Source organism: Pistacia vera, unplaced genomic scaffold (assembly GCF_008641045.1).
Source record: "Pistacia vera cultivar Batoury unplaced genomic scaffold, PisVer_v2 Contig182, whole genome shotgun sequence".
Lineage (NCBI taxonomy): Eukaryota > Viridiplantae > Streptophyta > Magnoliopsida > Sapindales > Anacardiaceae > Pistacia > Pistacia vera.
In genome coordinates this window covers 741,052-764,693 of record NW_022195917.1, presented here as the reverse complement: position 1 = coordinate 764,693, position 23,642 = coordinate 741,052, and the positions used below count along the sequence as shown (strand labels likewise).

The following is a 23,642-nucleotide window of genomic DNA, read 5'->3' as shown; positions in this document are numbered from 1 at the left end:
TTTAGAAAGGCAACCATTAGATTTTCAATATATTTAACCACTGCATATTAAGTAAAACAACTGTAGGCAAACACTTAAAACATATAATCGACAAAATACTCAGATAGTACTATTCAATACACTCAAACAACATTCTAAAATTCTTAATACTCATGGCTGCTAAACCTAGAACTAGAAGATGAAACAGAAAAAGCTTCCCCGAAAGAGAATCCCCTCCATTCTTGACAGCTTCATCCATATAGTCCATGCTGAAAAGTCCAAAGAAGAAGACACTTCAGGAGAAGGCTCATCCATGATCTAGCACCTACTTAGATCTCTGCCTCATCTTTCGGCGCTTCCTCTTCAACCTCCTCATACGCTTCTTCTTCCACTGTAAGCAATTAAAAATAAAATCCATTTCATTCCAAAGAAAGAAAAAAAAATCGACAAAATATATCACTATAAACAACACATAATACCACATAATATAAAACCGACTAACACATCTCTTCCTCACTAACTTGGCATCAATTACAAAAACTTGACAACTATTCATAATACGAGTAAACATTTCATCGAGAGGACAACAAGAAAGACAACATATAATACCACATAATATAAAACCAAGTAACGCATCTCTTCCTCAATAACTTGCCATCAATTACAAAAACTTGACAACTGATCATAATACGAGTAAACATTTCATCGAAAGGGAAACAAGAAAGACATAACGTGACATTCAAAGTTACAATCAACTTTATGTCAATAAGATGTTACAACATAGACCAAAACACTGTAGATATATTGTCCATACAAAAATCATTGGAAGGGCAGAGTCTAAAACTTCTCGTTTAATCAATTTTCAGTTTATTTCAGCAATCATGAACATTCTTTTTCATGTACAAAATATTTCTCATGATCAAGCTGCGGAGAAAACCTTTTATACACAACAATTTAAAAATCAACAGCGAATTAAAGAGCCAAAACCATAAATAACAAAATTCTCAGAATCCAAAAAATTACTAATTTCCACAGTTCCATTACATCAATACAAGGACGAAACCATTCTCAATTTAAACAGAGACACGATATTTGTCGCAGTAATATAACGCACAGTATACCATTAGAAAACAAATTTAAACAGACAGAAATATTAGAAGATATTTACCTTGGCTCTCATCTTGGATTACGGTCTCTCTTTCTCGGTCGACTTACCTAAGACGATGAAGATGATCCTTTGATTGAGAGAGAATGCTTTCGAGGTAAAGGAGAGACAGCCAGTGTTAAGTTCGTATTTATAGGGCTAGGGTTTCTTTCACGGAAACCCTATTTCCGCTGGAATTCTATAGATGTTTCTGGACCGGGCCCAACCGCGGGGCGGGAGCGAAAAGTGAGGCCCAATCTCTCGAAAATAACCTACTTTAGATTTTAAAAAAAATAATAATATATATTCAAATTTATCATATTTTAGATCAAAAAATATTTTTTTATTTTTAATTTGAAAATATCGTATTTTAGATTAAAAATATATTTTTTTATTTTTAATTACATATAACTTTAAACATAAATTTGGGATGTTTATTTTTCTAAAATAATTTTATTAAAATTTTTAGTAGGCATAGAAAGGAGCAACAATGTTATTCAAAAAATAAATAATAATTGTCTAACAATGAAGTGGGGGGCTATTTAGTAGCCCAACCCAATCCCTTAAATAGTATTCATCGTACCAACGGGCCCAACTCTAGGCCCATAAATTTTTGAACACAAGTCCAGTCACTCAATCGTAAGAAACAACTGAAAATGGAAGAAACAACCTCACAAAACCATCGTGATTCCGCTGATGAAACCAACGTTTCATTTCAAATTAACATGAATTCTTCTCCAAACGGTGATGCGAATAAAACTCCTGAAGAATCCGAGCTCAACAATACCATTAACACGAAGAGCAGTGAAGCGTTGCCCAAAGCTTTGTCTTGTATGTTGACCAGCGTAATCAAAGACTTCGATTCAAAGGCTCAAGACACTCTACAGTCACAGGACCAGCTCGCTTCCGCCATCGATCGTCTCACTCGAGGTCATTTATTAAGCACTCCTCACTTCATTATCTATTATTCTCTTTTTACTGCATATTTGTTTATCTCAGTATTTTTAAATATTTCGAAATGCGTTTGATAATAGTTTGAAATGATTAAAAATTTTAATGTAATGTTAAAGATTGTATTCGAAAATTGATTTTGGATACAGTCGTTTTTATATAAAATGATGAATTTTAGTCAAATTCTATACCTTTGGAACTGTTTTACTAGGTTTATTATACATTTTTTTTTTTCATTTTACGAGTTTAAATTTTTTATATTATTATTAGTATTTTATGGAAGTTTTCTGTTGAACATGACTATGTTTGTAATTGCTCTGATTTTTGGCTTACTGATCCGGTAATTGGATGGTTCTATGATACAAATAACGATTGTTTTGTAGCAAGTTTGAAATAAGTTTTAACATTTGTTCCGGCATCAATACCTTCCAGTATTATAGAATGCTTTAAGTTTGGTAGGAACTTAGTTTCTTGCATCATTAATTGTTTTAATTCAATTGCAATCTTGTTTGAGTAATATGGCACGGATGTTGCGAAGTCTATCTGGGATGAATACTTTACTCTTTACTAATTAGCATATAAAGATCAATTAGACACTGAGAAATCTTGACCAGTTCTCTAGCAGAATTTAGTTATGCGGAGGTTTTGAGTAAAACTGCTACAAATAAACTAGTGTGTACTTAGATTTATGTATGTGTGTATGCTTAGCTCTAGAGCTTCTCTTATTTGGAAGGTTACAAAAATTATGAATAAAAGGAGATGGCACATGATGGGTGGATTAAAATAAAGAATTACCTCAACCATGAGGATGAAGTCCAGTGGTCAAGCATGTGGTGTGATTCTTCTAGATTTTTCTAAATGGGTCAAGGGATTTATACGTTGGTGAGCGTAGTGCACAGTTAGTGTTTTGGACATGTTTTTGGAATGATTTTTTGTGATGGAATGCCTTTTGAATTAGATGTTCCTGGGTATTTGTCATACTTTTGTGCATAAGGAATGCTTTAGTGAGTGGAAGGCTCAGCTGTTGAGTTTTTTTTTGTTGATCTGGAGGGAGATGCTTTGGTGCCATTTTGCCAGTACAATTGGGCAAAATATGATTGAGGATTGAACTTGGTAACTTTTCTTTAAGGTAGAAGTTGTGGTACAACTGAGTATCTATAGGAAATTCTGACACCAAGCAGGAAGTTTGATAATAATGTTTTTGTCATTGCAATGTAACTGGAGGCAATACTGTGTGGGTGTTCCGTTGGAAGGATGTTTTCTGTGTGCTGGTTCTCCCATGGCAACCTCTAAACGGCTGGCAGCTTCTCAGATAATTCAGAATATTCAAGCAAAAGAATTCAAAAACCAGTGGACACATATAAGGTTACACTGCTCAGAGGGGAGTTCGGTTATCGCGTACAGATTGGTGGGTCTGCCTTCTAGTTAGAAGCTTGTTAGCGTTAGCATGTTGAACATTTCATGTCTCCTATGTAGACATCCTGAAGTCTTAGCTAGACATTTCTTTAGCAAGCTTACTACAACGAATCTCAGACCTCACACATTAGCTTGTCTTAGATTTTGTTTGTAGGGTTCACTTAGCTACTTCACTTAGGAAAGAAGGCAAGTAAGAACTGCTTCAAGCATATTATAAATTCTTCGTATTCTTCACCGCTGAATTAGAAGATTATGTAGATACATGTAGGCTGCTAGAACTTCCAAATTCAAAAATGACAATAACTCCCACTGTAGAGAATATGAAATGGTAGAAGCTTTGAATTTTGATTAGCATGCCAAGGTAACCGCCAGCTAGATCTATTGAACTTGAGGCTGATTGATGGTGGACCCATATTATAGCCCGCAAAGGGCTACCAAAAATCTAATCTCTGCTAATAAACAGAACCCTCTTTAACATTTTATTCCTAAAATGTCTTAAATGTAATAATAAAAACGCACAGTTTTATCAAGGTTAGCACAATAATTAGGCTTGTTAATTCATTCAGAGTAGTTGGCCACAATATTGCCCTCCAAAGATACTCTTTCAAGTCTCTTTCTCTCTTTTATGGTTTCTTTCTCTTATTTGGGTAGTGTGTGCTGCTATATTATAAAAATTAAGCAGAAGCAGAAGCAGCAGCATAGTAAATTTAAGGAATTTATAGAAGATGTATTATCAGCTAGATATGACAGTCCCACGTCTGTGTTTAGATTTTTGTTTTCTGCCTTGTTCCTCTTTTTTCATTCTTTTCTGATCCCAGGCAAGTGTCTCTAGCATGAAAATATATGTTTTGTTAGAATCAACTTGTTATAGATTTGTCTCCTCACCCTTGTGTTTGATATTCCTGCGTCACTATTTTCTAAGTTGTATGGTATAAAATTTTAGTGTATGTTGACAGAGCTTGATCAATTATTAGAAGATGCACCCTTGCCATTCATTATGCAACATGCAGCAAAGATTTCTAGCGTTAGAAAGAGAGTTTCATCATTGAATTCACTTTTGAGATCCATACAGCAGCGTATTGATAATGTGGACCGAATGCTATCAGCCGGGATTCACCATGGTAATTTTATTTCTTCATAGGCTACATAATCCATTTTTTAACATCTGTTGTTATTGAATGAATTGAAGTTTTGTTGAACCTCAAAATATTCACTATGCACTACAATGTGCATGGTTCCAATTACTCTACCTCTCATCTTCTCTGCAGCTGCCATATGGCTTTTCTCAGAATAAAGCTTCAATCTTTATTCTGTGCAACCAGCCATTGTTACACTTAATTTTTAAACCCACCCGCTTCTCTTCTTCTTCTGGAATAAATAACTTTAATATTTGCTCCTGCCTCAAAATTCTGTACACTGGCTTCATTCCTTGTGGTAAAATAATCTTTATTTTTTTAGGAAAAATAATTCTGATTTGTTCCAAGATTAATTTGAAGGCCTTTCAATGTTGTTACTAACACTTCCAGCCAGACCTACATTCTCTTTGACCATTCATCATGACTGTCATCACAGCATAGTAAATGAATCCCTGATGCAGTGCAAGAAGCCACAAGTTTTTCCGAGCCTGATTCATGCTCCCACTTCCCATTTTTAATTTAACATCCCACTCTATTGACTCTAGAATCCTAAATCATAGCTAACCGAGTGTATTTTTTTTTTTTTTTCGCGTTTACATGCCAACTACTTCCTGATCCTACGGCATAATGTTCAGATTGGTATTGCAATATAACCTAGTAGCATGTTTAATTATTATTTGCTAGGACTAAGGATGCAATTCTTTTTCATCCATAGCTATAGATTGAGATATTTTTTTGAAAAAAAAAAAAAAAAAAATTGCACTCTTATTATAGATGCTTCATGATTTTGGTCATAAATATGATTATTTTTTATTTTTTTTTACCTTCGATTGCTATTTTGTTTTCCTCGTTGTTGCATTATATAGTTGAAACTGATTTATTTAGATGTAATTTGCAGAGAAAACCACCAGAGAGAATTCTTGAGAACATCGAACATTGGTTTTGTATTGAAGGTAAACTTGTCAGAACACAGTAATTTGCGATAACTTACATTTTATGTTGAAGATGGTTTTGTTAAAATTTCAGGGTTTCTTGAACCAAAGACGCCGATACTTGAGATGTCTCTTAAAATTACACCAAGTTTCTGCGCTTCAAAATTTGATATTCTAAAGACATGGCTACAAGGTGGTGAAGAGTGCTGAAAATTTGGCTTTTGATTTCCAAATATATTGGATTTGAGCCATTAACCAGCTAGAAGGATAGTGTTTTAGATGTCTAGTTGATTTTCAACTTTACTTGATGTACCATGATGTATTTTATTATAATTGTTCTTTAAAAAATCACATCATCTTCTTGTAAATTTTTTTCTTCTTTACTTAAAAAGTAAAATACGAGGAGATATTAATGGTAAACTTTATTGGATCATTAAATCTACAAGAAGAATAAACTTTGGGTAGTAAATTGGTATTTTGAAACTTTTGGATGGGAAAGTGTCATTAAGGCAAACCTTGGGTTGAAAAAAGTTGTTTACTCTTAATTTTATAAAATTCATAAAAAGTATTACATAATTCTTTATAGAGTATTTTTAATAATTTTAAAGGGTTTTTTTAGTCTTTTAAATAAGGATTGATCTCGTCTGTCTGAAGGATGAATAAGTAACAAGCACTCAACGAATTTTCGAAAACTATTAATTACTTCTTTAATATTAGTAAAAACCTCTAGAAAATATTTCAAAACTCTTATAAATATCAAATCCTCTTGAAAATTATGAAAACCTTTAACAGAAGGTATTTAATAAATTTCAAAAAATAGTTAAAGCACTTTAGATTTAACAATAAGAAAATAAAAATTAACCCTGTCATAATTAAACCAAAGTTTGTAACATGAACTGCTCTAAAAAACTTGGGCCCAACAACTCGGCCCATTAAACCCCTTTCACCTCTCCAAAACCCTAATTCCACTCTTTAAATATCTTTGTCTCTCTCAATTCTTCCCCAGTTCCTCTGTTTCTCTCTTTCTCAAAAAAATATTAACGATATGATGATAAATGGTTGTCGCCCCAGTCTTACAAGCATCAATTTGATGCTTCATGGTGATTGACATCTCTATATCTGATCACATTCTTCGTTCATTTATTTATTTTAATTTTTAATTCAATTTTCTCTTAATTTCTTGCAAAAATAATGTTTAATGCAAGGAGGAAAGCAAAGCATGATGATGTTTCCAAATGTTTCTGTTATCCAAGTGATGATTTTTATAACATGCACTACCATCTGACTCTTCTTCCCTTCACTTTCTTTTTTAATGTTTATGATAAAAAAATTCGATTATTATTGTTAATTATTTACCCATATGGGATTGGGGAATTTGAGCAATCGGTGATGAAATATGATCCCAAATTTATGATATTTGAGTGATTAATGTATCAAATAATCACCATCTTTCGGCTGAGATTGCATATATTAATAAGTGTAATTTGCCCAAGGTATCTAATGCCTAGAGATTAATTTGATGGCTGGGTGTTTCGTAAAACGGGCATAAAATTAATAACAGGTTTTTGCGACACAGTTTGCTTCCATTATTTTTATGAGCTTGCTGTTACTTTGTCCCTGTTTATATTTTCTATTTATTATTTACTACATAAATATGTGGTTATCATTGTTATAAGATTTTAAATAATTTACAAAATAAATTATGACTTCCAAATTAAATCATTCAAATATGAGATTGCGAGATGGACTTAATTCATATGTTTGATTTTAAAAATTGAATAAAATATTAATTGTTAACAAATCAAAATAAACATCAGAAATCACATTCAGCAAATTCAGCTATACTAATAGCATAACCTAACAAAAGGGCTTTTATTACTTACATCAGAGCCCCCACTGTTTTCCGAAAATATTGAAAAAGGAAAAAAAAATCCCTGAAATTATAGTGGTAAGTGAATTTCAGGGTTTATTAAATACTTTTGGAAAACCATGGGAGCATTGGTAATTATCTCGCACGGTTGGATCCAACAAAACAAAGCTGTCTTTTGACCAAGTAAGATAGCTCATTTTAGGTTTCATTTGATAGATGCCATTAGCAAAATGTGAAATGGGATTTCAGTAGCAAAATGTGAAAAGGGTTTTGCTTGATAAATAAGAAAAGACGGTTTCTTTAAAGAGTAATGCTACATGTATAAACAAGTCTTACAAAGATTTGTGTACAAATTGATGTGACACAAAATAAATGAAAGAGTGAATATGATGAGTTTGATTTTTTATATTCACTCATCCATTCATTTTATGTCACATTAGTTTGTACACAAATCTTTGTAAGATTTGTTTATATATCTAGTATTATTGTTCTTTGAATGTATGCGAATTTCAGGTATGCTCACGGGATGAAATGAAACTACACTTTTTGAGAGGATTTAGGGGAGGATATGGTTTCTTGGATTTCAGGAGAGGATATAGTTTCTTGTACAACAACTGTTGTTGGATTTTTCTAACAAAGGGAATACTGAGAAATCCATTGAGTTGTTCAGAATGATGCCACAGATAGATGAATAAGGGATGATAGAATTTGATTTCTCCATTCAAAATTCACTAGTTTCAATGTACTCCCAAGTGTGGAATGTGACCGATGCCTATGGATTCTTTACAAATATTACAAATCAAGTCACCTTTCTAACTACATTTTCTTATAAAATGGGATACTTTGATATACAATATCATTCCTATTATACCTTTCTTTACAATTCAAGGACTATTTCTGCATTCAAGGGGTAAATTATCCAACCAAGAATCATCCGACAGAGGGGCTGAAGATTCCGACTCAGTCGGCCATTCTAAACTAACATCTATTTCATCATAGATTATAGGTTTACATTTTCTATCCCTACTTTTACAAATGCCCTGTAACCAAAGACTGCAGTGCACAAACACCAAATCATTGAATTTTTCCAGTTCCACTTTGTTTCGTTTTTTGCTATGTACGCTCTCAAAGGTGCTCCAATTCCATCTGCACCAATGCGAACTGCAAGGTTGGCTCAGTATCCGTATCGCAGCTCTTTGCAGGGTTGGGATTTCATAACCGTAGCTCGCCCACCAATCACCTAGAGATGCATCATACCCAATTAGATATAACCCAAATATACATATTCTCTCAAGACACATGCAAGTAAGCAATAATCATCAAATAGCCTATAACCAGAACACAGGCAAATCCAGAGCCACCAACAAGGGGCGTCCGAGGACATGTCCACAATCTACCCAATTCAACTGTTCAAAATGTCAAGACCTTACTGATACTGATGCAACTTTCCTGACCAGTAAGAAAGATCATTATCATGCACAGCACGGATACCAGATCCAACTCTTATAAGATATACCGTAATGACAATATATACTAAAGGGAGAACTGAAACTACAACTTAATATCAGGCATGTAATTAGGTAGAAAATATTCCCCATATCTACAAAATACCATGAATTGTTTAAGGTAACAACAACTTACACATACCTGGGGCATTTAGGGTCCTTCCCATGATTGCAAAATCAGTCCCAAGAGCGCCTTGAGCATTTATGTACAATGGATGCTCCTTGGTGATTTCTATTTTCTCTTTATCTGTTGTAGCCAATTTTACCATGGCTTCTTGAAATCCATTCCTCATCTTCAAATCAATCTTGAAATTTGGGTTGTAGAAAATTGAAGGGTTGAGAAATGCTGCAGCTGCATGTAATGGTGAGAGAAGCTGTACATTCCATCTCCGATTAATTATCTCCCAAATGGGCACGTATTTCTCTTCAACACCCTTATAATATGCTTGGATTGAAAGTTTTGCCCTCTCTATTCCCTCGTATATGTAGCCCATAGCAGGCATGTCTCCATCAACAATCCTCAACATTTTAACAAGTGGTTCAGTCATACTTACAGCTTCATGTGCAGACTTCCAAAATCTGTCCAAATACAAGAAGGACTTTATCATTTGAGCATCAGGACGCCTACTATAAATGGAGGATAACCACTCCGAGTGAGAAAACATGTGCTTTAAATTTTCTTCATGGATCAAAATGGACCTTAAGGAGAGATAATTAGATACAAATCTAGTCATTCTTGGCCTGATCAACTCCTTTCCACCGGTAAACTTTCTCATCATATTTAATGTCCATGCATGACTGTAAATATACCTTGTGACAGTCTTTGCCTCCTCCAAGACCATATCCACCCACTCTTGTTTACCGATATCCTCCAACATCTTATCAATACAATAAGCAGCACAGGGAGACCAAAACAATGAACTATACTTGTTCATGAGAAGTCTTCCAGCATAAACATAACAGGCTGCACTATCTGTTATTACTTGAATAACATTTTCCACACCTACCTCCAAGACAACAGACTCAAGCAACTCAAACAAGTAAGTAGCGTCATCTTCATTACCTGATACATCAACTGACTTCAAAAAAAATGTCCCTTTTGGGCATGCAACTGAGAATACAACAAGTGATTTGGCTCTTCCATTAGTCCAACTATCACACAATATCGTGCAACCCGTTTCTTTCCACTCATCTCTATATTTCTTGTAATAATCATGTATGTCGTCTTTCACTTTTTCCAATAGGGTAGATCTCAACTTTTCATAACTTGGGGCTTTGTAATCTACTCCACACTCTGCTACAGCTTTCACCATTTCCTGATAATAAACAGATTTAGCAGCACTAAAGGGTATAGAATTATGGAAGTAAAATGCAGCAATCTTTTTATCGGCATCATCCTGTTTTTGCTTTTGGGCATCATTCTCTGCAGGCTGTAAACTCGGCAATGGGTGTGGAAACAACAAAGATGGACAGGTGCTACCATGCTGCCCACTAGAGCCATGGTTTAGATGGTTACCACCACTAGCAGAAGAACTGTTTTGTTGACCATTGGCCGCCCGATCAACCTTTGGTTTCTTAGGATTTTTCTGCTTCTTGGGAGTGCTTAATATACTTTGGATATGGTCGCGTACATCATCAGGGACTTCAGCACAAGGGACTATATCTTTGTTCTTGATTTGAGCTAAATGAAACTTCATCCGGTAAACCCCTCCACTGAACTCTCGATGACAATAATTACACCTCACCTTCTGTCGTGTCGCATCCACGAGCACACAATGCTCCCAACAGGCATCTCTTCCACGAACCATGATCCGTACAAACAAAAAAATAACATTTTTATTCACAGAGTTATAATGGTAAGAGAATTTCAGGGTTTATTAAATACTTTGGAAACCGTGGGAGCATTGGTAATTATCTCTCACGGTTGGATCCAACAAAAACAAGCTGCTTTTTGACTAAGTAAGATAGTTCATTTTAGGTTTCATTGATAGTAGATGGAATAGCTAAATGTGAAATGGGATTTCAGTAGCAAAATGTGAATGGGATTTCAGGGGACGGTATAGTTTCTTGGATTTCAGGAGAGGATAAAGTTTCTGTACAACAACTGTTGTTGGATTTTTCTAACAAAGGGAATACAGAGAAATCCATTGAGTTGTTCAGAATGATGCACAGATAGATGAATAAGGGATATAGATTTGATTTCTTCATTCAAAATCCTAGTTTCAATGTACTCCCAAGTGTGGAATGTGACCGATGCCTATGGATTCTTTACAAATATTACAAATCAAGTCACCTTTCTAACTACATTTTCTTATAAAATGGAGATTCGTCTGTCTGAAGGATGAATAAGTAACAAGCACTCAACGAATTTTCGAAAACTATTAATTACTTCTTTAATATTAGTAAAAACCTCTAGAAAATATTTCAAAACTCTTATAAATATCAAATCCTCTTGAAAATTATGAAAACCTTTAACAGAAGGTATTTAATAAATTTCAAAAAATAGTTAAAGCACTTTAGATTTAACAATAAGAAAATAAAAATTAACCCTGTCATAATTAAACCAAAGTTTGTAACATGAACTGCTCTAAAAAACTTGGGCCCAACAACTCGGCCCATTAAACCCCTTTCACCTCTCCAAAACCCTAATTCCACTCTTTAAATATCTTTGTCTCTCTCAATTCTTCCCCAGTTCCTCTGTTTCTCTCTTTCTCAAAAAAATATTAACGATATGATGATAAATGGTTGTCGCCCCAGTCTTACAAGCATCAATTTGATGCTTCATGGTGATTGACATCTCTATATCTGATCACATTCTTCGTTCATTTATTTATTTTAATTTTTAATTCAATTTTCTCTTAATTTCTTGCAAAAATAATGTTTAATGCAAGGAGGAAAGCAAAGCATGATGATGTTTCCAAATGTTTCTGTTATCCAAGTGATGATTTTTATAACATGCACTACCATCTGACTCTTCTTCCCTTCACTTTCTTTTTTAATGTTTATGATAAAAAAATTCGATTATTATTGTTAATTATTTACCCATATGGGATTGGGGAATTTGAGCAATCGGTGATGAAATATGATCCCAAATTTATGATATTTGAGTGATTAATGTATCAAATAATCACCATCTTTCGGCTGAGATTGCATATATTAATAAGTGTAATTTGCCCAAGGTATCTAATGCCTAGAGATTAATTTGATGGCTGGGTGTTTCGTAAAACGGGCATAAAATAATTAACAGGTTTTTGCGACACAGTTTGCTTCCATTATTTTTATGAGCTTGCTGTTACTTTGTCCCTGTTTATATTTTCTATTTAGTATTTACTACATAAATATGAAGTTATCATTGTTATCAGACTTTAAATAATTTACAAAATAAATTATGACTTCCAAATATAAGATTGCGAGATGGACTTGATTCATTTGTTCATTGTTCTTAGATAGACTAGCAATATTAGCTGAACTGCTATGAAACTCAGTATGAACCAAGGAATTTATGGTACCATTAGCTTTCTCCAGCCTAAGTTCTAGCTTTTGTAAAACAATTCGAGCTTCTTGCACCAACTTTGGATTCAAGCCTAGTGGTTATGTTAACAACTGTCGCATCATGTTCAAAATCTAAACCATCCAATACGTAATTCAATAAATCTTCATCGATGATAATAACACCACTAGCAATCAAACTCTCAGCATAACTTTTCATCTTTAGAAAATAATCATGCATACTTAAACTATCATTTTTCGTGTTTTGCATTAGACTTTTAACATGTAGTGTTTTAGCTTTCGATTTGGTAAGAAATTCCTTTTTCAAGGTTGACCATATATCGGTTGCAAACTGACACTTAGAGATCACAGGAAACATAGACTCTGATATTGAAGATAATAACCAATTTACCAACAATTTATCAGTTCTCTTCCAAAGTAGATACTCTGAATTAGGTTTTTTGTGTACCTCTGAACTTGAGCTATCCACTTGAACACGAACAAAGGGTGTTGGACATGATACGAGTCCAGTGAGGTGTTTTTCAAGTCCATGAGCTCTAACGGCAAACAGGATCTGTGATTTCTAGAAACGATGGTTATCTCTTGTCAATTTTGGTGAGATTATCGGAAGTGTTGAAGAAGAGAGAGAAGAAGAATTGGAGAAATTGATTGAATCAAAAGAGTGTTTGAGACTTGAATCTTTATTTGCTTTGTCAAAGGAAGAAGAAATTGGTGAGGGATCGGCCATTTTCGACGTTGGTCAAAGGCTCTGATACCAACTTAGAACACTAACAGAAAACGCAGGAAAAACAGAGCAAAAGAGAGAAAAAATTCAGATCTGTGTTATTGATGATCATTAATGATACATGCGTAAAGTGTTTTATATATACATGCGTACTACATGTATTTTGCATATGCACTGTAACAGAAATTATAACAGAAATAAAACTAACTCCCTGACACATCATCTATAATCGGTCAGATTTCATTACTTCCGAACAATGTGATTTTAAAAATTGAATATAATATTAATTGTTGACAAATCAAAATAAACACCAGAAATCACATTCAGCAAATTGAGCTATACTAATAGCATAACCTAACAAAAGGGGTTTTTATTACTTACATCAGAGCCCCCATTGTTTTCCGAAAATATTAAAAAAAAAAAAAAAAAAAAAAACTCAACCTTTTTATTCACAGAGTTATAATGGTAAAAATTTCAGGGTTTATTAAATACTTTGAACCGTGGAGCATTGGTAATTATCTCTCAGGGTTGATCCAACAAAACAAAGCTGTCTTTGACTAAGTAAGATAGTTCATTTTAGGTTTCATTTGATAGATGTGAATACTAAATGTGAAATGGGATTTCAGTAGCAAAATGTGAAATGGGATTTCAGGGGACGGTATAGTTTCTTGGATTTCAGGAAGGATAAAGTTCTTGTACCCAACTGTTGTTGGATTTTTCTACAAAGGAATACAGAGAAATCCATTGAGTTGTTCAGAATGATGCCACAGATAGATGAATAGGGATAATAGAATTTGATTTCTTCATTCAAAATTCCATAGTTTCAATGTACTCCCAAGTGTGAATGTGACCGATGCCTATGGATTCTTTACAATATTCAAATCAAGTCACCTTCTAACTACATTTTCTTATAAAATGGGATACTTTGATATACAATATCATTCCTATTATACCTTTCTTTACAATTCAAGAACTATTTCTGCATTCAGGGGTAAATTATCCAACCAAGAATCATCCGCCAGAGGGGCTGAAGATTCCAACTCAGTCGGCCATTCTAAACTAACATCTATTTCATCATAGATTTAGGTTACATTTTCTGTCCCTACTTTTACAAATGCCCTGTAACCAGACTGCAGTGCACAAACACCAAATCATTGAATTTCCCAGTTCCACTTTGTTTCGTTTTTTGCTATGTACCTCTCAAAGGTGCTCCAATTCCATCTGCACCAATGCGAACTGCAGGTTGGCTCAGTATCCGTATCGCAGCTCTTTGCAGGGTCGGGATTTCATAACCGTAGCTCGCCCACCAATCACCTAGAGATGCATCATACCCAATTAGATATAACCCAAATATACATATTCTCTCAAGACACATGCAAGTAAGCAAATATCATCAATAGCCTATAACCAGAACACAGGCAAATCCAGAGCCACCAACAGGCGTCCGAGGACATGTCCACAATCTACCCAATTCATCTGTTCAAAATGTCAAGACCTATTTAGACCTTACTGATACTGATGCAACTTTCCTGACCAGTAAGAAAGATCATTATCATGCGGAGCACAGATACCAGATCCACTCTTATAATAATAACGTAATGACAATATATACTAAAGGGAGAACTGAAACTACACTTAATATCAGGCATTAATAGGTAAAATATTCCCCATATCTACAAAATACCATGAATTGTTTAGGTAACACAACTTACACATACCTGGGGCATTTAGGGTCTCCCCATGATTGCAAAATCAGTCCCAAGAGCGCCTTGAGCATTTATGTACAATGGATGCTCTTGGTGATTTCTATTTTCTCTTTTCTGTTGTAGCCAATTTTACCATGCTTCTTGAATCCATTCCTCATGGTCAATCAATCTTGAAATTGGGTTGTGAAAATTGAAGGGTTGAGAAATGCTGCAGCTGCATGTAATGGTGAAGAAGCTGTACATTCCATCTCCGATTATTATCTCCCAAATGGGCACTTATTCTCTTCCACCACCCTTATAATATGCTTGGATTGAAGTTTTGCCCTCTCATTCCCTCGTATATGTAGCCCAAGCAGGCATGTCTCCATCAAACATCCTCAACATTTTAACAAGTGGTTCAGTCCACTTACAGCTTCATGTGCAGACTTCCAATCTGTCCAAATACAAGAAGGACTTTATCATTTGAGCTCAGGACGCCTACTATAATGGAGATAACCACTCGGAGTGAAAAACATGTGCTTTAAATTTTCTTCATGATCAAAATGGACCTTAAGGAAAGATATAGATAAAATCTAGTCATTCTTGGCCTGATCACTCCTTTCCACCGTAAACTTTCTCATCATATTTAATGTCCATGCATGACTGTAAATATACCTTGTGACAGTCTTTGCCTCCTCCAAGACCTTCCACCCACTCTTGTTTACCGTTATCCTCCAACATCTTATCAATACAATAAGCAGCACAGGGAGACCAACAATGAACTATACGTTTCATGGAAGTCTTCCAGCATAAACATAACAGGCTGCACTATCTGTTATTACTTGATAACATTTTCCACACCTCCCTCCAAACAACAGACTCAACAACTCAAACAATAAGTGCGTCATCTTCATTACCTGATACATCAACTGACTTCAAAAAAAATGTCCCTTTTGGGCATGCAACTGAGAATACAACAAGTGATTTGGCTCTTCCATTAGTCCAACTATCACACAATATCGTGCAACCCGTTTCTTTCCACTCACTCTATATTTCTTGTATATATCATGTATGTCTCTTTCACTTTTCCAATAGGGTAGATCTCAACTTTTCATAACTTGGGCTTTGTAATCTACTCCACACTCTGCTACAGCTTTCACCATTTCCTGATAATAAACAGATTTAGCAGCACAAAGGGTTAGATATTATGGAATAAAATGCAGCAATCTTTTATCGGCATCTACTGTTTTTGCTTTGGGCATCATTCTCTGCAGCTGTAAACTCGGCAATGGGTGTGGAAACAACAAAGATGGACAGTGCTACCACGCTGCCCACTAGAGCCTGGTTTGATGGTTACCACCACTAGCAGAAGAACTGTTTTGTGTGACCATTGCCCGCGATCAGCCTTGTGGTTTTAGATTATATTCTATTCTTATATTTCTATGATATGGTCGCGTACATCATCAGGGACTTCAGCACAAGGGACTATATCTTTGTTCTTGATTTGAGCTAAATGAAACTTCATCCGGTAAACCCCTCCACTGAACTCTCTGACAATAATTACACCTCACCTTCTGTCGTGTCGCATCCACGAGCACACAAGCTCCCAACAGGCATCTCTACACACCGATCTCGTAAAAGAAAAACCTAATCACTCACAAAAAAAAAAAAAAAAAAAAAAAAATCTGTTCAGTGTACCTAAACTATGTAACATTAGAAAACTAACATTCATTAATGAAGTAGAAACATCAAGCAGAAAATGAAATACAAATTTAGAATTTAAATCCAATATAAAAGGCGCAAATGAAATGATCAATAGCGCAGCATTTTCCTAATTCATCTAAACCATTTAACTACTAAATTACTGGTAATGACCCTTTGCTCTCCACCAGCATATTTTGAATTTTAAATTTTTTAACTGTTTAATGTAAGTTTAGATAACATAACAGATATTTATCACTAATTTTTTTCCTACTGAGTCACCATTTATATAACAAAAATCATCTATATTCTAATTTTAATGAACAAAAATTCACATTATCAATTAGCTTTCAGCTTAACGAAACAATAATAACGATAGTATGACCTCAATAAAAGCTTAAGAACGGCGGCAAAATGCGTACCTGAACTGGCCTGAAGAGGACGAAAGAAGAAAAATGTGCTTGTTATTGTTAAGTTAGAAGCGAAAAATCGGAGCGTCGGAATCTGGAAAGTTTCGGACGCGATTTAGAGTGATTCGAAGGAACCGAGGAAATGAAAACCACGGCGATAAATAGTGGTCCTCGCCAGAAGGACTAGCGAGTAGAAGTCAGAGACGTGGTTATTGTGTAAAGATCTCACGTGATTCGTACGTGGCTTTACTTCAATGATAAAAAAAAAAAGGGCGAACGACTTGTACATACCCAAAGTTTACTGTAATGACAAGTTGGTATCTAAAAGGTTTTGAAACGACAAATAGGTACCTTCCGTCATATTCTGTTAGTGATTTTTGTTTATTATATAAAGACTAAAATGCCCTTCAAAGTTTCAATTTTTGTTTTTTATAATTTAAAAATTTCTAAAAAACCCCCTAGGTTTGCTAATTTAATTAAACACCCACATATAATGTTGTTAAATGACAAAAACACCCCCACCCCCCCCTTGCCAGATTCCGGCCACCATCGCCGGAATCTGGCCGGAAAACTGTATTCGACACAGATCCTCGGATCTGTGTCGTAACGTGCCGATCTTGCCTTTTCCGGTCAGATCGCCACGGATCTTGCCGGAAAAGGCAAGATCTGGCCGTTGAAGCAGCAGCCAATCTGGCCTTTTCGGCCAGATCCGTGGCTGATCTGGCCGAAAAAGGCCATCTACTGCCAGATCTGGCCTTCGACACCGCAGATGGAGTTTTGCGGCGTCGACGGCCATCTAGCCGTAGATCTGGCCTTTTCCGGCCAGATCACCACAGATCTGGCCGAAAAGGCCAGATCGACGCGTTACGACACAGATCCAATGGGTCTGTGTCGTAACGCAACTTTCCGGCCAGATTCCGGCGTGGTGGCCGAATCTGGCACTTGCCGTGGGGGGTGTTTTTGTTATTTTAAAACTTTTATATATTGGGTATTTAGTGAAATTTGTAAACTTATGGGGTTTTTTGAAATTTTTAATTATAAAAACTAAATTCAAACTTTAAGGGCATTTTAGTCTTTTCACTATTAATAAACAGTAATAAACAGAAATCACTAACAGAACATGACGGAAGTACCTATTTGTCATTTCAAAACCTTTTGGTACCAACTTGTCGGTACGACATCTTTGGTATGTATAAGTCGTTCTCCCAAAAAAAAAAGGGCGAAAATAAACCCCCCCCCCCCAAAAAAAAGTTTGGGAAAGTGCCATTGGAAGGGGAACCACGGTGTGTCTAATCAGTTTACCTCACAAGCTTGAAAAAAATATTCAAACACCTCCCAAAACCCTAACGCCATATAACTTAGAACTAATAGCAAACGTTGAAATATTTGAAAGACTATTTTTCTCTTTAATTGTCCTTGTCTGATATTAATGGGTCTGTTTGATTTGTTATTTTGGATAGAATTTTGGAAATAGTATTGGATAGTTGAGTAGGGTGATTATTACGAGGTAAAATTTAAAAAGTAACAAAAAACCCCCTAGGTTTGCTAATTTAACTAAACACCCTAATATATAAAAATCTTGTAAAATAACAAAAACACCCCCACGCACCCACAGTGCCAAATTCCGGCCACCACCGTCAGAATCTGGTTGGAATCTAACGTTACGACACAGACCGGTCAGATCTGGCTGATCGTGCGTCAATCTGGTCGTCGTTGACGGCCAAAGATATGGCCGTCATTGACAGCCAGATCTGGTCTTTTCCTGCTAGATCGATGAATTACCGGCCAGTTCTGATTGTTTGTACACCGTTGTGACAGATTCCGGCTACCACCGACGATGGTTGCCGGAATCTGGCAGCTATGGGTGAGTGGGGGTGTTTTTGTTAATTTTTAAACTTTTTTTTCTGAGGGTGTTTAATTAAATTAATAAACTTAAGGGGTCTAAAAGTAATCTAATATAATATAATAGTATTTCTTGAATAATGAAGCAAACAGTTATTTTAAGAATAGGATTGGGAATAAGGTATGAAATAAAGAACCAAAGAACCCAATGTTTTTGGAATATTATCGTAAATCGCCTAAGATTAGCCCTAAATAATTTAAACCTATAGTTAATACAATTTAACAGCCAACCGCCCACCTCAATGTGGCCTCATTGCATCCCAACCCAATTGCACCTCCTTAACCCTCTCATACCTACACAACATCATCACCATATCACAACTACAACTTTTGTTCTTAAACGTGATCAAACCTCCATCGATACATGTCTATAATTCATGATTTTCCTTCAGGGGTCTTCAATAACATATGTTGGCACTTCCCTTACATCCTTAATCTACAAAATATGAAATTTGGTTTTTGTTGATGTGTGATTTTGACACTAACGACTTGCACATGCAAAATGCTAAGCAGTTCTTAGAAATTACACATGATATGATTATGTGAGAGCTAATCAATATAATTGAATACAAAGACTGAATAATAAATGAGAAATGATTTTTAAAGTGGTTCGGACACTTAAAGCGATTCCTACGTCCATTGTTTCTTTTATATATGAGAGATTACAAGAGGTCGCGTATAGCAAACAACGAGCAGAGGTACAATAACTGAGTATTCGGAGAGAATATTAAGTCGGTCTCTCTCTCGTATGTTATCTTTGCTCTGAAAATAAAGATTGCAATCAGAATCAGAATGAGGGTTCAGGATCCCGAAAATGAGAGAAAGGAGTCCTCTATTTATAGTAGTGGGATTCAAGATAATGATTACAAATTTGCAAGTAGGTAGATGTCGTGCAAGTCCTTCCTTACCTCCCATTGGCTAATAACTTGGGAAATATCTTCAAATTATCTGGAGCTTGGACAGGTGTGCGGTTCTCAATCACTCATAGACAAAACCTGAATCCGTTAAGTTGATGACAATCGTATTCTTTCTATCACCGGGCAACGTGGTAGCTCCTAGACGGCGCAAAGCCTTCCTAAACTCTAATTGGTGCTTGCTAATGTAAACTTACGTCAGCCCTGATTTTTTAGGCATAACAAAAGCTATCCAATTCTTAAGGTTCAAAGATTGAATCTTGAGAAGTTCATGATTATGCCGCGATCTGACATGCCTCTAGGAATGTCTGCTCGGGCTAAAAGCTGAGAACAACCACATTGTTACAAACGACATGAGGTTGATGGCTTGATCCGACCAACGAACTGAATGCAAATCGTGACATGGATTTTGAGAATTACACAAACAACCTGACGTGATCATTCCAAATGTCTAACGACCTGAGCTAGATCCTGTCCAGTGCTATGGAAATGTGTTTCGAACTCTATCTGTCATTCACGACCTGAAAACACTTAGAACATTTTGCTGTCAAAAACCGAGAATCATCTTTCTTGGTGTTTGAATTTGAAACGTGGAAAAAATGTATTATTCGAACGACCTCCTCATATGTTATCTATTGCGTTTGACAACTGTCTTGGTCAATTAAATAAGCTTTATCTCACAGACGCGTCTCTGCACAATAAGTGTCAGTCATGAGCACTAAATGCAAGCCATATTAAAATGACATTCCTTTTGAAGCATTAAATGCGAATGAGGACGCATTTAATGTGAATGAGATAATCACGCCGGCGCTTGGCAATTTCAATAAAGAGAAGCGTCGATTGATCTTCACAAAGCATGAAGATCACTCTTCGCGCGAATTGGTGACACGTGGTCACAATAAATGGCTGGAAACGCGTTCCCGCCCAAACGTCGCTTATAAAAGAAACCAAGCGTCACCTTCCACCTTATAAAACCCAAAGCATATTCTAAGTTTTTCACAAAACTCAAACTTTCACAGAGAAAACGACGTTTTTGAACTAAAAAATTTAGTTCATCTTCTTCCCGATTAATGCGCACTCAACGCTACAACAGAGCATATGTTTCCAGCAATCAAGAGGTAAATAGACTTCTTCCCTTTTTCTTTTTTTTCATTTCTGTCAAAAAGCTTAGTTTTTACAGTAATGGCATGTATGGACGTCTGATAGGCTTCGATGATGAATATTCTTGGGTAGCGCTTGAAAGAAACACTTTTAAGAGTGAAAACTTAGGGCACGGATCTTTAGAAAAGCATTCTTAAGATCTTTTAGGGTTTTTGCGACTATTGAAGAGAAACCAGGGTCTTCTGAGTTGTCGTACGAGATAGATTATGCAGAGTTTAAGTCACTTCTACATGAACCTTTATAGACTCTAAGGACAATGGACATCCCTGAGGCGAGAACAGCCGGAGAGGGAAGCTCACAACCACCGGGTACCTCCGACGGGTCTCGGAAAGGTGATACAATCATTCGTAACGAATGAAAAAATCCATAAGGCAATAGACCAGTACTCAATCAACGTAGATGTGTATCAGTACAAGTTGCACACTGCTCAGGATCCTCCCAAGGGAATGGTCGTGATCTCGGAAGCGATCTTCAAATGTAGAGTGAAGATACCCCTTCACCCCTACATTAGGTCAATTCTTGACCACTTCTAGGTCGCATTATTCCAGTTGACACCAAATGCATATATGATAGCAATCGTTATGTATATTGTATTTGGCGAGCACAACCTCGGCGAGCTAACAGCAAAGGAGCTTGGTTGCGCCTATTATTTAAAGAAAAGTAAAGACAAGAATTTGTACTACCTGTCCAAGTGAGCAACGATCGAGGGAGGAATATTTGGTTACTTCAGCAACATGGGGGCTTATGAAACCAAGTATTTTTTTCTTCGAGTACGATAGAGTCTGTAAATTTAAGGAACTTCCTTTTAATTTCCAGATCGCTTATTCTTTAACTTTAACTTTTCATTAACATATTAGGCTAACGAACCTTTTGCTTTCTTGCAGGAAACGAAACGACCAAGTTGTCGATGCTAGCTGATCGCAGCCATATCGAAGCATTTAATCGATTGCCTGATCAGAGTCATGACGCAAACCTACTCATGACTACTGCTAACCTTCGAAAGTACGAGTTTTTTTGTCCCAGCGTATATTTGGACGGTTTAGCTCGTAAGTATTTCTTGTGCAGAAAAACTTAAGTCTTTTTTAACAAAAGAAGACCTTTTTTGTTGACGTGTCCATTATGCCATGCAGCATCTATGGCGTTGAAGGTTGCCAAGATTAGGGGTGGAAAAAACTGGTTAACCGATTCGAAAAACAAATTGAACCGAAACCGGTCCGGTTTCAGTTAAAAACCAGTTATGAACCGAACCGAACCGAAAATTCGGTTCGATTAACCGGTTAATTGGTTTTAAAACCGATTAATTAGGATTAATATTGGGCTACATTTTTGGGCCCAATTCGGTCACACTCCACTTATGGGCTGCATTTTTCGGCCCAATTCGGTCACACTCCACTTTGGCCCATTTTTTTTTTCTAGGTTTTTTTTTTTTACTTGAATTAAAATTATATTTATTGTAATTTAATAATTTGAATTCATATAATTTTAATGTACATCAAATATTAATAATTTAAAATTACAAATCAAAGATTGCAAAAACAAAGACATGATACAGACTCTGATTTCAAATTATAAAGTACACAAAGACATTTACAAATCAAACATAATGAAAACAAAAGCTACATGCTTCAGGCAATCTTGCAAGAGTCCTAACAATTCAAAAGTATTCATATTCATAACCTTCTAACAAAAATGTACATGTTGATTCACTTAAAAATTTCCAGCAAACCCATTTCACATCGGCAAGTGCCTGAGTTAAAACCAAATGCGACGACGACGACGTGGAGACTGGATTGACGACGGCGACTGCAGCTGAGTGATGATGATGTGAGAACAGAGATCTGAGAATTGATAGTCCAAGAGAGAGTGAGAGATAGAGAATGAGAGTGAGCGTGAGAGTGAGAGACAGAGACTGAGACTGAGACTGAGTCACTGAGACTGAGAGAATGCGAGACTTACTGAGGTGAGTGAGGTCTGATCTGCAAGTGCCTGAGTTAAAACCAAAATGCAAAGACAAAGATGCAGTCACCCACCGAAAACAGATGACGACGTGGAGACTAGAGCGACGACGGCGACTGCAGCTGCGCGACAATGATGTGAGAACAAAGATCTGAGAACTGAGAGACAGTGAGAGTCCGAGAGAGAGAGTGAGAGACAGAGAGAGAGAGAGAGTGCGTGAGTGAGTGAGAGACAGAGAATAAGACTGAGATTGAGCGTGAGAGTGAGAGTGAGAGTGAGAGTGAGAGATTGAGACTGAGAGAATGCGAGACTTACTGAGGTAAGTAAGGTCTGATCTGAGTAAGTGAGTAGTGACTTCAGTAGAGTGAGTACCGTGCGGCTGCGGCATGCGGCGTGCTTGAGTAGTGAAGTACTGAGAACTGAGAATGAGTATTACTGAGTGAGTAGTGAGTACTGAGTGAGTAGTGTTAGTGACTTAGGGTGTTAGACAAGTTAGACTGTTAAGTGTTAGGGATTGCAAAATAAAAAACGTAAACCACATAATTTTTTTTTAAAATTCGGTTCAGAAAACCAGTTTCGAGTAACTGGAATTTATTTTTCCAAAAACCGAAACCGAACTAGATTTTCAGTTTTTTTAATAATCAAACAGAAACCGAACCGAAACCGAAAAAACCAGATTTTTGGTTCGGTTTGGTTTTCAGGTTTTTTTCCACCCCTAGCCAAGATGACAAAGAAGTCTGGGGGGT

General features: G+C 36.0%; 2 protein-coding genes, 1 long non-coding RNA gene, 6 other non-coding genes and 1 pseudogene across 10 annotated transcripts; 7 read left to right on the top strand and 3 right to left on the bottom strand.

Moving 5' to 3' along the window:
- On the bottom strand, positions 1-1,281 carry LOC116126682. Its single transcript, XR_004127512.1, has 2 exons — positions 1,148-1,281; positions 1-370 (listed from the first exon to the last, which is right to left on the bottom strand). It is a non-coding gene; the product is annotated as an uncharacterized LOC116126682 (long non-coding RNA).
- Positions 1,282-1,773: 492 nt separating this feature from the next.
- On the top strand, positions 1,774-5,904 carry LOC116126687. 2 transcript variants are annotated; one of them, XM_031412367.1, is made up of 4 exons: positions 1,774-2,053; positions 4,447-4,611; positions 5,525-5,579; positions 5,670-5,904. In XM_031412367.1, exons 1-3 carry the CDS (start codon positions 1,780-1,782, stop codon positions 5,548-5,550), a joined length of 465 nt encoding a protein of 154 aa, XP_031268227.1. In that variant the 5' UTR covers positions 1,774-1,779; the 3' UTR covers positions 5,551-5,579; positions 5,670-5,904. The 2 variants fall into 2 exon arrangements, with proteins under 2 accessions (XP_031268227.1, XP_031268226.1); XM_031412366.1 differs by having other exon boundaries at positions 5,653-5,902.
- Positions 5,905-6,599: 695 nt separating this feature from the next.
- LOC116126699 lies at positions 6,600-6,684 on the top strand. The gene has a single exon (XR_004127520.1). It is a non-coding gene; the product is annotated as a small nucleolar RNA U31b (small nucleolar RNA).
- An 86-nt stretch (positions 6,685-6,770) lies between these two features.
- Positions 6,771-6,849, top strand: LOC116126701. Its single transcript, XR_004127522.1, has one exon. It is a non-coding gene; the product is annotated as a small nucleolar RNA Z195/SNORD33/SNORD32 family (small nucleolar RNA).
- Positions 6,850-6,936: 87 nt separating this feature from the next.
- Positions 6,937-7,024, top strand: LOC116126703. The gene has a single exon (XR_004127524.1). It is a non-coding gene; the product is annotated as a small nucleolar RNA Z196/R39/R59 family (small nucleolar RNA).
- A 1,170-nt stretch (positions 7,025-8,194) lies between these two features.
- Positions 8,195-10,747, bottom strand: LOC116126685. Its single transcript, XM_031412364.1, has 2 exons — positions 9,076-10,747; positions 8,195-8,668 (listed from the first exon to the last, which is right to left on the bottom strand). The coding sequence occupies exons 1-2, from the start codon at positions 10,739-10,741 to the stop codon at positions 8,313-8,315; spliced, it is 2,022 nt and encodes a 673-aa protein (XP_031268224.1). The 5' UTR covers positions 10,742-10,747; the 3' UTR covers positions 8,195-8,312.
- A 913-nt stretch (positions 10,748-11,660) lies between these two features.
- On the top strand, positions 11,661-11,745 carry LOC116126698. Its single transcript, XR_004127519.1, has one exon. It is a non-coding gene; the product is annotated as a small nucleolar RNA U31b (small nucleolar RNA).
- An 86-nt stretch (positions 11,746-11,831) lies between these two features.
- Positions 11,832-11,910, top strand: LOC116126700. Its single transcript, XR_004127521.1, has one exon. It is a non-coding gene; the product is annotated as a small nucleolar RNA Z195/SNORD33/SNORD32 family (small nucleolar RNA).
- An 87-nt stretch (positions 11,911-11,997) lies between these two features.
- On the top strand, positions 11,998-12,085 carry LOC116126702. The gene has a single exon (XR_004127523.1). It is a non-coding gene; the product is annotated as a small nucleolar RNA Z196/R39/R59 family (small nucleolar RNA).
- Positions 12,086-14,126: 2,041 nt separating this feature from the next.
- LOC116126644 lies at positions 14,127-23,284 on the bottom strand (annotated as a pseudogene).
- Between the last annotated feature and the right edge of the window lie 358 nt (positions 23,285-23,642).

Excerpts from the sequence above, each read along its gene's own strand:
- LOC116126687 (XM_031412367.1), top strand. The coding sequence starts at position 1,780 with ATGGAAGAAACAACCTCACAAAACCATCGTGATTCCGCTGATGAAACC. Across the intron at positions 2,054-4,446 it reads CATCGATCGTCTCACTCGAG|AGCTTGATCAATTATTAGAA; the intron begins GTCATTTATTAA and ends GTATGTTGACAG. Across the intron at positions 4,612-5,524 it reads ATCAGCCGGGATTCACCATG|AGAAAACCACCAGAGAGAAT; the intron begins GTAATTTTATTT and ends TGTAATTTGCAG.
- LOC116126685 (XM_031412364.1), bottom strand. The coding sequence starts at position 10,741 with ATGGTTCGTGGAAGAGATGCCTGTTGGGAGCATTGTGTGCTCGTGGAT. Across the intron at positions 8,669-9,075 it reads AAGGACCCTAAATGCCCCAG|GTGATTGGTGGGCGAGCTAC; the intron begins GTATGTGTAAGT and ends ATGCATCTCTAG.